Genomic DNA, 15,454 nt, shown 5'->3' on the forward strand with positions numbered 1-15,454 from the left:
AATAAAATCTGCTTCTAGGCACAGGTCAGGTAGAGCTGGGTTGTGTTTTTCATAAAACCAGGTTTATGTCTTCCATTTGGTATTTCACTGGCAGACTTCAGTGCTGGACTGATTTGCTGCTATGGAGAATAATGCTACCTGCTCTTGGAAGAAACCTCCCTTGGCAAGTTAAACTTTTTCTAATGCTACCTTTTGGTGACAATTTACTGTCCTAGACATATGTGGCAAAAGGGCATTTTTGCCATTTTTGGTAACAGTGGAAAGCTTTCTTCTGGTTAAAGGTATGCAAAGGGAACTGGTTGAAATTAGTTTTGAAATCTCATTTGCATCACATCTTTAGACATGTAACATGAGATCTGTATTCCAAGGAAAACAAGAAGTCCTCACCTTTTGTTCCCAGTTTTGGGAACATGCAGCACGTTATTGCCCTGGGTTGGGCTCAACACTGTCAGTTAGCACCAGGAAAAACACTCTGGAAATATACTGCATCTTGCCATAGACCACGCAAGCCTAAGAACAGCTCTTCTGAACCAATGGCAAGAAAAAAGGGGGGATGGAGGGAAGTACAGGGTGTCCCCAACCCCTTTTTTTTTGTCTATGCTATTACTGTGCTCACCAAGTTCTGACTTGTTTTAGAATTGGGATTAAAATCCTCAGTCTTTCCACTGTGAAAAGAAGGGCAAGTTGTGAGCCTGTGCTGATGTAAGGCTTTTCCTTGAGAACAGGACTTCTCCTGTGCTGGGTCATTTGTTGTGAATTTTATTAGCTGGGAATAGTCTCCATTGCCTCCGAAGTGCAGTGTGTAACACAAGATCCACTCTTTGCAGATCGTGCCCGGTGATTTAGAACGTGCCAATGATTTAAAACGATCTGTGCTCCCTCCACCCAGAGTTGCCTGCCTGGGCTGCCATCCTGTGTTTATACAGGGGCTAATAGAAAGATCCTTGTTAAAGCTCTCGGGCGCTGCTGAAGCAGTAGTATCAGGAACCTTTTCCTCTTGGACCTTCCCTTGGGGATAGTGGGCAGCACAGCTACAGGTGGGCAGGAAGCTCTAATGGAGATACTGGCTATTTAACTATCAGGGAACTTCTACCACGCAGAAAATCTGTTTTAAATTTAGCAGCTGGATTCCAAATCCCTCTTGTATTATGTGTTTGTTGGAGATGTGTCTCATTATAGACACGAGTACCCAGGAGCACTATCTAATATTTCATATTTAATGCATTTGGGAGAACAGGTAAAAACACAAGGGCATGTTAAGGTGTCTGGTATGAAAGCCAGGGGAACAGCAGTTTTCTTTGCCTCTCTGAAACTTGAACGATACCAAGAGAGGTTGAGTCTGTTTCTTATTTGATCCCTACTTACTGTATTTAGTATATAGACCAGGAAGCTGTATGACTTGGAAAACAGGGCTAAAGAACAGCACAGGGATCCGGGGCTCCAGTTCTGCCTCTGCCACTAACAACTTGGGTGACTTTGCGCAAGTCACACGACTGCTTTGCTCCCATCCCCCTCTTCTGACTTTTCTAGTTTGTAAAGGTCTTTGGGGCAGGGACAGTCACTTATGTGGTGTCTGCACAGTACCAAACACAGCAGGACTCAGGAGCTCAATTAAGGCTTGTATTTACAAATATAAGTAAATAGTAATATAAATAGAAGGCATTCTGCCTGCTCAGCATACTGCTGCTGCAGAGGATTAACCCATTCCAGAAGTCCAATGTCTTCTTGACCGCTTTGATGCCAGGACAAGATGAATAAAACATGCTACTCATTACTTTTAAAAAGCATTTGCATAAAATATATTGCTATATTTTACTACATTTTCCTGTTGTGCAAGCCCACCTTTATGTGGTAAGATTTATTGCATGCTAAGATTTATTGACTTATTTCAGCATGGAAATGACTATTAAGATTGACCTGTCAGCAGTTTTTAATTTAATTGCTCTTTGATCCTTCAGCCTTGAACATATTTGCATTTGCAACTAAGCATCTCTTGGCAACACTTGTAGAATATGGCAGAAGCAGTCACTGAGATGCAGAGTCCTAAGGAAGCCTGCAAGTTTCTCCATTTCTGGATGTGGACCATGTTGAGTTACTGCAGGTTTTCAATCTCACTTTACCCTTACAAGCGTGTTTTTGGGTGGCAAAAATACTCCTTTCTTTCCTTAACCTTTTAATTCTACTCTGAGTATAGAAAAGGCGGAATCTCAAAGGCACAATTTCCAACCTGAAACCAAAACCAGATATATCTACATCTGCCCATATTCCATGTTCCCTGCCCACATTAAGTGCACAGGCTTCATCCACAAGGGTAGGGGGATGAAACCTGTGGCCACTCTGCATGAAAATGCGTCCTAGGTTGCTCTGTGATATAAAGCAAAGGTCTGGAGGATTGATGATTTCCATGGCTTTTATATGGAAATGTATTACATAGCATCCTCCTCTGCGGGGAAAACCAGTGCTACTGCACAACCTAGTGCAAAACTGACTATTTGGAAATAGGTAGGATGATCAGGACTATAAAGGAGAATGAGGATGTGGAACTTCCCTCTCCTGGAATGAAAGACCTGCTCTGCTTCCCAGTTTGAACCTGGAAAAATTATCTATAATGACAGATGCATAGGATAAAACTAGCAAGCTTTAACTTGTATAACTGGGCTTAGAACACTTTGTACGAACATTGGCCCCAGTAGCAGTAAAGCAGTAATTTTACATAACACAGAATTGTTGCTAAATTATTCATCAACACATAAAAATATAACTCTTTGCAGTTCTGAAGCACTGGCTGTCAGCAAATTGCCTCTAACAGTTCCTTCCATAAGTTGGGAAGTTTGGAACATTAGCAGCAAGGCTAATGAATGAGGAAGCATGCACTGTGCAGGCAGCCAAACCACTGCTCTGTGTTTGGTGCTGCTGGTTGGGAACATGCCAGGTACACCCACCTCCTGGGCTGACTGAAGGACTGAGGGCTGGATTTTATCAGCAAAGGGTCTATACTGGGGAGAGGTGGAGTCTGGTCCTGAGCATGTTAACCCACCAAGTAGCTGTATCAGCAGAGATATGTGCAGTCTCAGAATCTTGTTGGTAAAATTCAGATCTATCAGTAGTTTTGGTGGACCTGCTGCTTCCTGAGGCACCTCCTGCACGTCCTTTGCATTCTTAGATGCGGCTGGGGCAGGAAGGGCTGCAGCTCTTTGAAGTACATGTGCCTCACTCCTAGGTTCTGTCAGAGGGCAGATGCATCCATTTCCCTCTCCCTTCAACATTATCATTACCTCTGGCTTAAGAAGATGAGATTACACTGGCTACTGGCATCTGGGTGCTGTAGTTGGCAAACACTGGATCATGGATCATTCTCCACCCCAGCTGCAGTCCACATGTGGAGCCTTTGCTCATCGCCGCAGGACAAGCACTTGGTTTGCAGTCTTGAGTACTGGCTAAATCAAACCACATTTTGGCTTATCACAAGGCAAAAAAAGCCCAAACCAGAGACACAATCCAGCAGTACTGCCACCCCAAATCAGTACCCTCAAGCTGTGACCCACTCACCCGTGCCAAGCACTACTAGGGACAGATGCCAGTGCTTCTGACAGAAACCCCTCTGTTGAATGCATGGAACAAGACAAAGGCAGCCCACGCCTATTTGCACTATGTTTGCTTTGTTCCTGTTACAGTAAACACAGGTTCTGATGTAGAAGACAATGATGTTCCACAGTCTTGCTCTTTCAATAAGGTTTCCTCTTCCAGCTCCTGACTTGCAAACTGGACAGTGGTGTTTGTGTATGAATAAATGTCCTCTTTCAGCCTGGTGTTCAACTGCAACACCACTATGCTTTGTTCAGGGGAAAACCTTTTAGGGTTTCAGGCAAAATAGTGACCCCAGAAAAGAGACATGGCATGTACATGTTTTTATCAGTTCACAGACAAAAAAGCAAAGAAGAAAAAAAAACAAAAACAAAGGAAAAGAAATTGGCTGAAGATAGCATTATTTGGAGCTGGATTTGACATTGCCTCCAGCAGGGACTGCGTATAGCTGCTGTGATTGCGCCAAAACCTAGTCCCTGACTTTCTGGAAGTTCCTATTTTACAGGACAAAAAAAGCTACTGTTAAAAATGGAAAAGGATCCCGTGGTAAAGATACTTTTTTAACTATTCCTGACCTTCTCAAATGACGAAGGAGACTCTGCGTGCGCGCGTGCTCCTGTACATATGGAATGAGTGATGGGAGGGAACAGACTATGGAAGCGAGCTTGTTCCTAAACTCCTTAAGTGTGAAAAACACAATATTCCTGTTAAGTAGTTCTATTTTCTCTCTCTTTTTGAAGTCTTCAATACTGCAATAAATCAGAAACTGTTTAAACAAGAACAAAAAGTTGGTAGACAAACACAGGATAGTGGGATTTTGATACCTGGCGCAGCATCATGTAACCTGCTAGTACTTAAGCAAATTATATTTATTTAACAAATACTTTATAATATTTGGTAACAATAATAAAAAAAAGTACCTTTTTGCTCTCAGAAAGGGTCATCCATCTTACCATACTTTGATGAACAGCCCTGAGAATGCAGCTACACAGAAAAACTTTCTCCAGCCAAAGGAAGACATCAGCTATGAATCAAACTCCATGCCCTACTCAGCAACAAAAAAGAAAAGCAGACCAAAACAGTGATGCACAAAATCCAGGTGAACATTACTAAAACATCAGGAATTTGTTTCATTTTATGCTTAAAAAGAACTTTATTATTGCAAAAGTAATTTTCTGCAAGCAAGGAAATGCAACCATTATGGCAGCTAAAGCTATAGCAGGGGAATGGCGTATTTTATTGTGTGTGCTCAGCAGCAACAAATGGAGTAACAATGGGAATAGTCTAATAAATCTTGACAGAAGTGTCACAGGCAAAGCACGTTGGTACACATAATGCATATGTAACCCAACAGAGAATTAGAGATGAGAAACAATGCACACAAATAAATACTTTAAATATGTAAAAGTTGCTAATTAATGGTTGCAGAAGACAACTATTTTTCATATTGCACCAACAAAGAACCAATTTATAAACATTCCATTCAGACTAACTGATTCAAATCAAGATTTGTGCAAATCTTAGGATTCAAATTAAACCTTGTGCTTAAAGCTAAGCAGCACTCAACAATAGAACTACTTCTTTCTTTTCTGGAGAGGTTAGAGGGAAAACTATCTCGGGGTGTCATTTTCCATTGTTTCATAAATGAATCTCTTGTTCTCTTTCTTTCTCCTTCACACTGATGAAGTGCCAATTTTTGGCTGTGGCAAATGTAGCATAAATAGTGCAAATCACTTGTATGAGCTATGGAAGTTGAACCCTGCCATGTTTGGAACTCCGCAGATTGATGTGCATGTCAAGAAGTCTTTTGGTCCAATACTTTGCATGACTAACAGGCTGTCTCTACCAAAAAAAAAAAAAATCTATAATGAAGTCCTGTAAGTCAAATAGCTCACGCAGACAACCAGTATTATTTAAAATTAAATATCTAATCAGAGAGATTTAATGCTGACTTAATGGTTGAATAATGGTCTGAACTAAAAAAAAAAGTTAATAAAAACTTAAAAAAAGGGGAGAGAAGAAGCAGAAGCAGAAATTTTTATTTCAGACGTGAGATTAGATTTTTCTAAGCCCTAAACATTGAATTATACCTGTACAAAAAATAAAGATACCAAATCCAAACTCTCCATTCAGTTTCCGTGGTGATGCCATTTTTCCACTTAATTTCAATCTCTTACTAAAAAAGAAAATATAAAGGGCTGGATGAATCAGGCATATATCTGAGTCTTTCCTCTGGTTGAACTGAGGCAAGAGCATGTGGGGACAATCTAGGGTGAAGGACACTAAAGAAAAGGGGAGCTCCCTGTCCTTCTTGCAGTCTTTCAAAAAAGACAGGAGCTTGCAGACTGTGCTATGACAGGACATGTCAGGGTGTAACCTGGGCGACATGTACATCTCTAGACACAGGCTGTGTCTGCACTAGCAGTGTGGGACAGCAAGAGCAGCCATAAAGGTGAAAATACTTGGTACTGAGAACACCATGTCTTTACCAGACATGTTTCAGGGTTTCTCTTTTAACTCAGGATGAGCTAACCAATACTACTACTAAAAGCATGAACAGAAAGTTACTATATGGAAGGGTCATACCTGTAACTAGGTTTCACCATAAATGGGTTTACAGTAAAATCTGCATTTATCTGGGGTTTAATTGAGCTCCTACCAAGAGTTCAACAGCACCTGGATGACAGTTTAAGAGTAGACATAACTCCCATTAACATGAGAAAGGAATGAACACCCAGCCTAGGCTTCCTCCTGTAGGTAGCTGAACTCCCCCTCCATTTTTAGTTTGAGGTGTGACTGAGCCATCAGGATTTTTCGTAATATTTTTGCTGTCAAAGTCAAGATGACATCTCATCTTGTAGCTGTTTTTATAGCTTTTGAAAGCTTCCACTCAGAAATTTATCCATGAATAAAACTTAGAAACTTTAGTTCTATATAGTGCCAGCACCCAGAACCAGAACCTTTGCATTGTGAAACCCAGAGGATGTTATTGTCCAAAAATCCAGTTTTGGATCCCTTACATTGAAAAGTAAGTACTTATATAACTTATTACACTAAAAGGCTGTTAGTGTGGAAGGGCTACATACCCAGGGCCTCCAGGCAACACTAAGAACAAGAAGAAGGAGAGATGCACTGAATTTTGTCTTGCAGCAGCCAGCCAAGGAAGCAGTATTTGCTGCTGGTGGGAGTATCTTACAGCATCAAACCTATGAGTGACTGAATCCTTTCCTGTGACAGCATTTTCAACATGCTGTTGTTTCTGATCTTCAGCATACTGAGAAGACTTTGAAGGTAAAAGAAGCATAATCACAATCAAAAAAGGTGATCTTATTTATCCTAGGGTGCGACAGAGCACCTTAATTCAGAATACATAAGCTCCCCTAATGAGGAAATGGAACATTATCAGTACTCCATTATTGTTGAAATGTATATAACTCACATATCGATCCCAGCTGGTGATTTCTACTGCATTTCTAAACTGTTAGCTGTGAGCACTTTCCTGGCTTGAGGTATTTTACGTTAGACTTGAGATACTGAGCACAGAATACTGGTTTGCTTAAGTCTATCTCTAGCTCTAATTTCTCTGAGTAAATAGAAAATATCTGGCAAAAAAAGAGCCTTTAAAGTCATGTCAGGTTTTGATTTTGTTTTTATTCGTGGCACTAACAGACATCAGTATTTTACAATATATAATATATAGTCACATTAAATGCAGATGGCTAAATAGTCTCGTGCTTCAACAGTCCATAGCTATACATTTTAAATTCCAGCTAAAAAAAAAAAAAAAAGAAAAAGGAATCTGCCACCACTCTAGTCTGTGATTATAAAAATGTAAATGTACAAACTTCCTCTTCTTCAGTTTCACTACAATATAGGAAACGTGAAAAAGCATTTTCATTTGTCCTTTTTAAGTTAATCAATTTAACGAAATATTTTCAAAATATGTACAACAACAACTACCAAAGTAGTTAGCATTTGAAAAAGATGCTGCTATAAATACTTGTGAGACAACATACAACAGCCATACGAATTAGAAACCAAGGGCCAACTTATGCATGACCTGAACAACAGACCACAAAAGTCCTGGATACTGATAGAAAGCAGCTTCACTTCATTTTGCAATGCAGAACGAATTCTGCATCTTGGACCTCCATATTCTGACTCTTGTTTATAACCTTCACAGTCTGTTGCAAATAGAGATCCTTTAAGGTGGCTCAATATTTTTGAAGTGCCATGAATGTTACCAGGGTTCAGCATATCTCTGCACATTAGCATTCTATACGTCATATCCCATAAGTAACTTTTCAATAGACACTGTCTCACATTCATTATTGATTGCCTGCTTTCTCAGAGCTCCAGCAGAGACGCAAAGTTCATTTAATTTTAAAAACTGATGACCCCAGCATATGACAACTTAGGTATCATAACTTTTTTCTTGTGATTGTTTTTTATAGACCTTTATTCTGGTTTCACCCAAATCACTTACAGCCCTTTTTGAAATCAAAAAAGAAGCAAGTAAATAGTTTGAAATACTTACATACTTTTAACAGCTTGAAATGAGTATTACTTTTCAGATAGCTAGCAAAGTTTTTAATTTTGCCCATAAACACAATTAAGTATTAACACAGGACTGCACAGTGTTTATATTCTTATTAATCTGCCAACAAGAATAGTTTATTGGCAACCTTAAATATTCAGAGGCAAAACACAATTCCTTGGCACAGAAGCTTTACAGCAGAGCAACATATTTTCCCCTTAGAACCATTATGCAGGAACACACAGAAAATTAACTACAACTTATTTTGGCTTGTAGTCAAGAGAATAAACTAAACTTCTTGATGTTTTTTGCCACTTCAGACTCTGAATGATGATTATGGGTGCATATGGGGTTAGATTTTCCAGTTACCTATTCTTTTTACATTGTTCAAACGAGCAGAGGGACCTGTAACAAAGAAAAGCACATGATCATTCAAGATATTTTTAAACCTCCAACTGCTGACATTGTTAACCAAACATTCTCCCATGGGGCCGACTTCAAGTTTGGTCTGTTCATCTGCTCCTTGAGACTATTTAAGCTTATCTGCTTTTTTTCTAGCTATATCACTTGGTCTAATGAAAAGTGCTGTCCTTCCCTAAAAACCCACCTAAAAGTCCTAAGGAAGTATGGTCGCAATTGTGTTGTTTCTGGAGCATAGGTGATGCATTTTTCTGAGATATTCCTTCATTTTGTGGAATGAACAGAAGCCCAGGCTGGAAGTATGCAACATCTGACAGTCAAAATCTGTTCTGTATTGGTTAGCTGTCACTGGCCATAAAAATCAATCGATGAGTACTTTGCTTCCTGATTGGATGAAGGAAACTCCCAATGGCTTTGATTCAGGAAAACATTTAAGCAAATGCTTATCCTCCTTCCCAGTCCTCAGGTCATCTAAACATATGCTTAATTTTAAATACATATGCTAAGGTGCCCTTCCAAATTCAAAGTTACTGAGCTTTGGTTCTATCAGAGAGATATACATTAAGGTCACTGCAAAAGCTAAACAGGAATAATCCATTTAATCAAGTCTAAATTTTCCATTTTGGCCTTTATTCTTGAGAAAAAAATAGGTCATGGTATTAATTATTAGCAAGGTGAAGAGTTCAAATTAAGTTTTATCTTCCAATTCAAACAGAGTAACAGCATGCAAATGCCTGCCTCTCACTCTGCATGGGAACTGGAATCACTTTATAGGCTCATTATAACCTGTATATCAAGCTTGGCCAACCTTATCATGGGGCCTCCTGCCCTGTTTCCAGCATACCAAAGCCTGCATCAGCTGTGGCTTTGAGTCTGTAATTTCTGTCATTGACCCACAGATACTGATGATAACAAACTGTATTTGCTCATTCACAATTATGCTTCTCTGTTTATGTGAGAAGAATAGTCCACTGCTTGACCTAAAGGTATGGAACTAGGCCATGCTTCCTAGAAGACACTCAACAGGCCATAATTCCGATCGATGCGTTACTTGTTGACAACCAACTCCAAATTATTCCACAGAACACCAGGGACTCATTGCAGTTGGTGCAGTAATTACCTTATCTGGCTCCTTTGATTGACAACAGAATGATACACTGCACATATCAAGAGCTGACGTGACCTAACACGGACGCCAAACATCGCCATGAATGCTTGTGTGAACTGTGATGGAGCCAAATTCATTTTTAAAACCTCAGTGAACAAACAGAAAAGGCTACTTCAGTGCAACTCCAATCTTTATTGGAAAATACACGGAATCTGCAGAATCTCCCTTACACATACCATTTAAAAGTGGTCTAAAACAATGATTTTACTAAGAGCAACAGCCTGTTCTTTAGAGATATAACTTGTTTTCTCCACCATGTGCAGACACCTTCCGCTGCAATATTTCTACCAAATCCCTGGGTACAACTCTACCTAAAGTGAGTGGATGGTGTATAAGCTAAAGCAACTGTTATAGCTTCTCTTTGTTGAGTAAGATTTTTAATCCTGCATGGACTTGTGCTGCAACTATACCTACAGCTAGACATCTAACAGGTTATTTGCATGTGTAGTTACGGTTTTTTTCACAGATAATCATGGTAAATCCCAAGGCAAGTTACACAAACACAAAAATACTCAAGCATTGATATACAGAATTTCAGAAATCTAGCTATGTTATTTTGCATTTTCTGAGATGGCAAATAGGAAGTTAAAAACTGGACATATAGATCTTAACTATATGACACTTTGACACAATTTAAGAAAAACACTAGTTCACTTCTAAAATCAGAACGTCAAATGGTACAGCTCTATGGCCTGAGTCTTGCCCACCAGAATTAGCCAAAATTTGGTCTCAGATGAACTTCCTAAATCAACTGATTCTCCTTTGCCCATGCAGCAGGCCCCATGGCTGGGACGCAGCCTCCTCGCTAGTGAGATATGTTCATTTCTCGAGACAAGAAACCACCAAAGGCACCAGGGCCGCCATCATGGCTGGTGGCTTTACTTGACACCACAGTTGAGCAGGCTCAACTGGGCTTAGCACCTGCAAGGATTTTTCTTCAGGAGTCTGTGAACAGCAACAGTGTGCAATAAAACAGAAGCCATTTCTTCAACACAAAGAGAGATTTATTTCCTAAAACAGGCACAGTACTCGAAAAAATGGATTAAGGAAGAGTCAGGAGAGCTGTGCATATACTATCTTACCTATACTTGGCATTTCCCTGAAGCATCTATTTCTGCTCTGGTTTGTTTTGGCTGACCCAATTAGAGACTGTGCTGTGCAGACCCTGACTCTCAGCTAGGCAAGGTCAGCCTGCAGCAACTTCTCTCCTCACTTCCTGCACAGTGAATCTTTTAACCTTAAAGTTCATGACTTTAGCAAACAGCTGTGTAATCAGCGGAGGAGTGGAGGAGTTGCCTTTTCACAGATATTACTTGAGCTCAAATGTTTGTTGGGATGCTCCTTATCTAGGCAATTGGTTGCTTTTTACATTTGCTTCCCCTGACAGCTCCGTTTGATCTACTTCCATTGCAACTAACCCCACATAAATAAGCATCGAGTCACACATAACTGTGCAACACAGATTCTTCCCAGTTTTCTAAAATATTAGCTAAATAAATGCTCTGTTGTCAGCAACACAGATTTTTCCCAGTTCTCTACAATATCAGCTAAAAAAATGACTTTGCTGTCAGAAGCCCTTGTCCCAGAAGACTTTGAGAAGACAATGGAAGAGAAACAGATGCCATTACTGAACTGAACTACCTACTCCGCTGTCTAGTTTGCTGCAACCAAAATCTTCCAGAAAGCAAAGCCAAAACCAGCCCTGTGCTCACATCTCCAAATCACAACATCATAGAACTTTGACAGAGGAGGCAAAACAAAGAAAAAAGTTTGCATCAGCCTTGGCATAAAGCAACCTGTCAGACACGGCCTACAAAAAACTTAAGTGTTCCTTAGACACGAGTAAAGGAAGAAAACCCTGATATTCAGCTATCATGTACTCTCTCCTCTGTGGATTCAACTTTTGCTGCCACAACTTGTCTAACTGCAGGGAAGAATCAGAATTTGGCTCTCAATATAATGCAGAAAACTAGAAGAGATATTAAAACAGACTGGATAGAAAGTCTTTTCAGAAATCTGACAACATTTTTACTTTAATCAGTTATCAAGGACATGAGATCTCAGATGTCAAAGTGTCATGATGACTTTGGCGTATACAAGACTAGCTTGCATATCCAATATCTGGAAGGACAGCAGAGTAATAAGAAAATCATACTCTGTCTTGGACAAAACACTGCTCTCTTGTATTTTCATAAGAGACCTATATAATGAGATGTACTCTTCTGCTGTTCCAACGTCGAAACTAGCTAAAATTACTCTGTCTTGGAAATGAGACAAGACAGGCATAGTATTTAGCAGAATACATCAGTATATCTGGTGTACTTTCATGACCTGCACTGGTTATCCAAGTGTTTTGAAATAAATCCCCCAAAGATATGATAAAGACTTGTTTTCATGAGTAGTGCTATGGATCCCCTCAGAGCAATGCAGTTGGAAGAATAAGAAATCTGAAGTATCTAGAAAACAACTGCATGAAGTACCCTTGAATGTCCAAGTCCCATTTTTTCTGTCAACTGGTGAAGTGGGGAAATAAAGGCCTGACTTCTTCATAATTTGTAGTCTTAGAATCATAGAATTTCTCAGATTGGAAGGGACCCATAAAGATCACTGAGTCCAATTCCCTGCTCCTCCCAGGACTGCCTAAAACTAAACCATATGACTAAGAGCATTGTCCAGCTGCTCCTTGAACTCTGTCAGGCTTGGTGCTGTGACCACTTCCCTGGGGAGCTGTTCCAGTGCACAACCACCCTCTGGGTGAAGAACTTTTTCCTACTGAACAGGAAAGTCATATGAACTTCCCCTGACACAGCTGCATTCCATTCCCTTGGGATCTATTGCTGGCTGCCACAGAAAGGAAACCATGCCCGTCCCTCAGCTGCCCTCCTCAAGGAAGGCACTGACTGCGATGAGGTTGCTCCTCAGCCTTGTCCAAGCTGAGCAAACCAAGTGTGAACTCATCGTATGCATTACACAGACGTAATTTTTCACATGAAAAATTAACTGCACACCCAGATTCCTCATGTAATCAGAACATGTTGATGTAAATTTCCATGAAACACTGATTTGTATGTGCCATTTGTATGATTCTGTGGAATTTCTGGTTCATCAGAAACCAGATTTTTTTGACAATTTTTGAATGTTAAAATTTGAGTGCATTTTAAAATTTAAAAGAGGACAAGTGAGCAAGGTTAAAGTCTATTTACACACGGTTGGCATCAGCTAAATCATGCGTTAGGAAAACTACATCTGCTTTTCTACATTCCCTTAAGTCCTTGGATCAAAATCTATTCTTGGATACTGCAGTATAATTGGGATGCCTCCACTAAGGACAATTGATCTGCTTCTCTTTACCAAGAAATACAGTGTAACTTGAGATTAGGAACAACAAACTTTGATCAAAGAGATAAGTGAAGTTACTCCAAAAATCACACACAGACAACTGAGCATTTTGCCATCTGGGAGCTGACCGATTCACATCTAACCAGAAAAGTGAAACACACATCATTCAATTAATGAAGTTCAGGCAGACATTAAATTGACCTCACAGTTTTACTGACAGCTCTCAGCACATGTGACCAAGGTTTAAGTGTTGGGAATCAAGGTCTAGGACACAATACTGAAATTAGGAGAGAATATTTATTTATAAATCCGCTTCAGGGTCTCATATCTGATCTTTCTTAGGCTCACCTTGTCTAAAGGACATCTAGTATTATCTTGGGTAACAGAGAACGAAAAGGTCATGAAAATGCTTTCTGAAATTATAGTCATGCTCTTGATGGTCTCTTTAATAAAAAGCATTGTCTGTTCACATGGTTGCATAGTCACACAGGTGTGTTTCATTAGCTGTTCAAAGGTTTCAAATCTATTCCTGATCTTTGATTCAGTTAGAGGAAATAGTGCATGTAGCTTCTTCTGATGGAAGGAAGAAATGTGTGCCTAGAACAGCTTAAAAATGGCTCTGAAAACACAGCAGGCATAAGTCGTGTCATCCCAGTAAAACATAAAAGTACATTTACCTTTCTTAACTTTGCTGCTCCAGCACCAGAGCGAATGGCCTCCATTAGGGCTTGCCTTGCCTCTGCTGGGTTACCTGTAGCTGTGGCAGAGGATTTAGGAGCTGCTGCTGACAGCTGAATGGGAGGTGGTGGTGGTGGCTGGGCAGGGGCAGGTGGGATATACAGCTGCTCTTCCTGAAGGTCTTCTGCCTTCTGCAAGGACAGTTCTGCATCCCTAAAACGCTGAAGCTCTTCAGAGGCCAATGAGGAGATCTGCTCATCATGCAATTGAAAGAAGGTGGTTAATATCAAGCATGGCTAAGCTGTAATTATTTGACATTTGATGCACTTTCAGTATGCCGATTTCACTTTTCTTGGACGATGTAAAACACATAAAACTTTTGGTTGCTCATGGGATTGAACATCTGTTACTACTCACTCACATCACTCAGCTGGGCTGATTACCAGCATCGAGGACTTGGCATTAAGTCTGTCTCAGAAACTCAATCTTTATTTACTGTGAGCTTCAGCATCCTGTAACTCTTCTTGGCATGTAAGGTAAGAGAGAAAGTTGGACTTGGTATTAATTTGGAAACAACCACAAGGGTTTTGGAATCAGGAAGATATATTAAGTCTGCAGTAGCCACCCAGGAATATGATTACATTTTGCAGTCTGGGCTGCACAGAAATAATCTCAGATGACAGGGAAGCTCTTCCAGATCTGAGCTCTCAGACATAGCTTCACTGAAAAAAAAGCCATTAAACCTAAAGTTTCCAGCCATAGGTAAGGGGAAAAAAAAAAAAAAAAGACCAGAGAGAACTATGTGAAAGCATTGAGAACAAAATCAATTGATTATTCTTCCAAGTGTGTTTCTGTGGAATTTCTGAAACTAAAATTTCTGCACCAATTACCAGCTTGGAAACTCATCCTACTTTAAATACATGCAGGAGAAGAAGACAGCCTTTCAGATTAAGCCAGCTTTTCCATCAACTATGTCAAGAGATACTTTTGCCATTAATACCATCACTAGTTATAATCATGATGAATTGTTAGTAATTACAATGATTCAGCAATTATTAGGAAATTCAGTATTATGGGCCAAATAGGAGGTTTCCAAGCAGACACATTATAATTAATTTCTCAGACAAACTGAGGCACAGAGCTTCTGTGGTGAAAAATTAAACTATTCATCTCCCATCAAACAATCCACAGAGAGCTCCTGTATTATATTCTTTCCCTATATATATATATATATATATATATATATACACACAGTATATATGAGCATCATGTCATGATAGATAAAAGGTGAACATTTGAGACAACATGAAAGGGACAGTTCTTTCATCACAGCACATCTGTATTGGGCTCTGTACACACAAACTGATTTAACTAGCACAGGTGACACAGAATGAAAAAGCATATGGTTTCTAGGCAACTTCCTTTAAAATCATGGCATAAACTTCTCTGCCAGAGGAAAGTATTCCAAAAAGTCTCTGTGATGACTTCATTGTTAGAGCCTCTTTTACACAAATTGCTATTTATTCCTAATGAATGCAGAATGCAGTTAAGTACATGTAAAGATTGTTTCTGCTTAGCACATCCTGCTCACAGGCTCAGAGGAAGCTGTGCCCTACCTGCAGCAAGGGCAGTAGGATATTTGAGGGGTGAAGTAATTCCCTAACACAAGAATTTTTCTATCTAATGCCAGCTATCTGGATATGTGCTAATGAACTGAGTCATTGCAC

At 39.8% G+C, this 15,454-nt stretch overlaps 1 protein-coding gene across 1 annotated transcript in view; it reads right to left on the reverse strand.

The window, feature by feature from the left end:
* Positions 1-7,216: 7,216 nt before the first annotated feature.
* LOC109143860 (protein cordon-bleu-like) overlaps positions 7,217-15,454 on the reverse strand; it is a gene marked incomplete at its 5' end in the record, with an annotated part of 29,156 nt that continues 20,918 nt past the window's right edge. Inside the window, 2 exons of the mRNA XM_019282576.3 lie at positions 7,217-8,527; positions 13,727-13,978. Of these exons, the coding sequence (XP_019138121.2) occupies positions 8,510-8,527; positions 13,727-13,978 (270 nt within the window). The remainder of the gene's footprint in view (positions 8,528-13,726; positions 13,979-15,454) is intronic.

The sequence above is a fragment of the Corvus cornix genome, chromosome 2 (assembly GCF_000738735.6).
Source record: "Corvus cornix cornix isolate S_Up_H32 chromosome 2, ASM73873v5, whole genome shotgun sequence".
In the NCBI taxonomy this organism is placed as follows: Eukaryota; Metazoa; Chordata; class Aves; order Passeriformes; family Corvidae; genus Corvus; species Corvus cornix.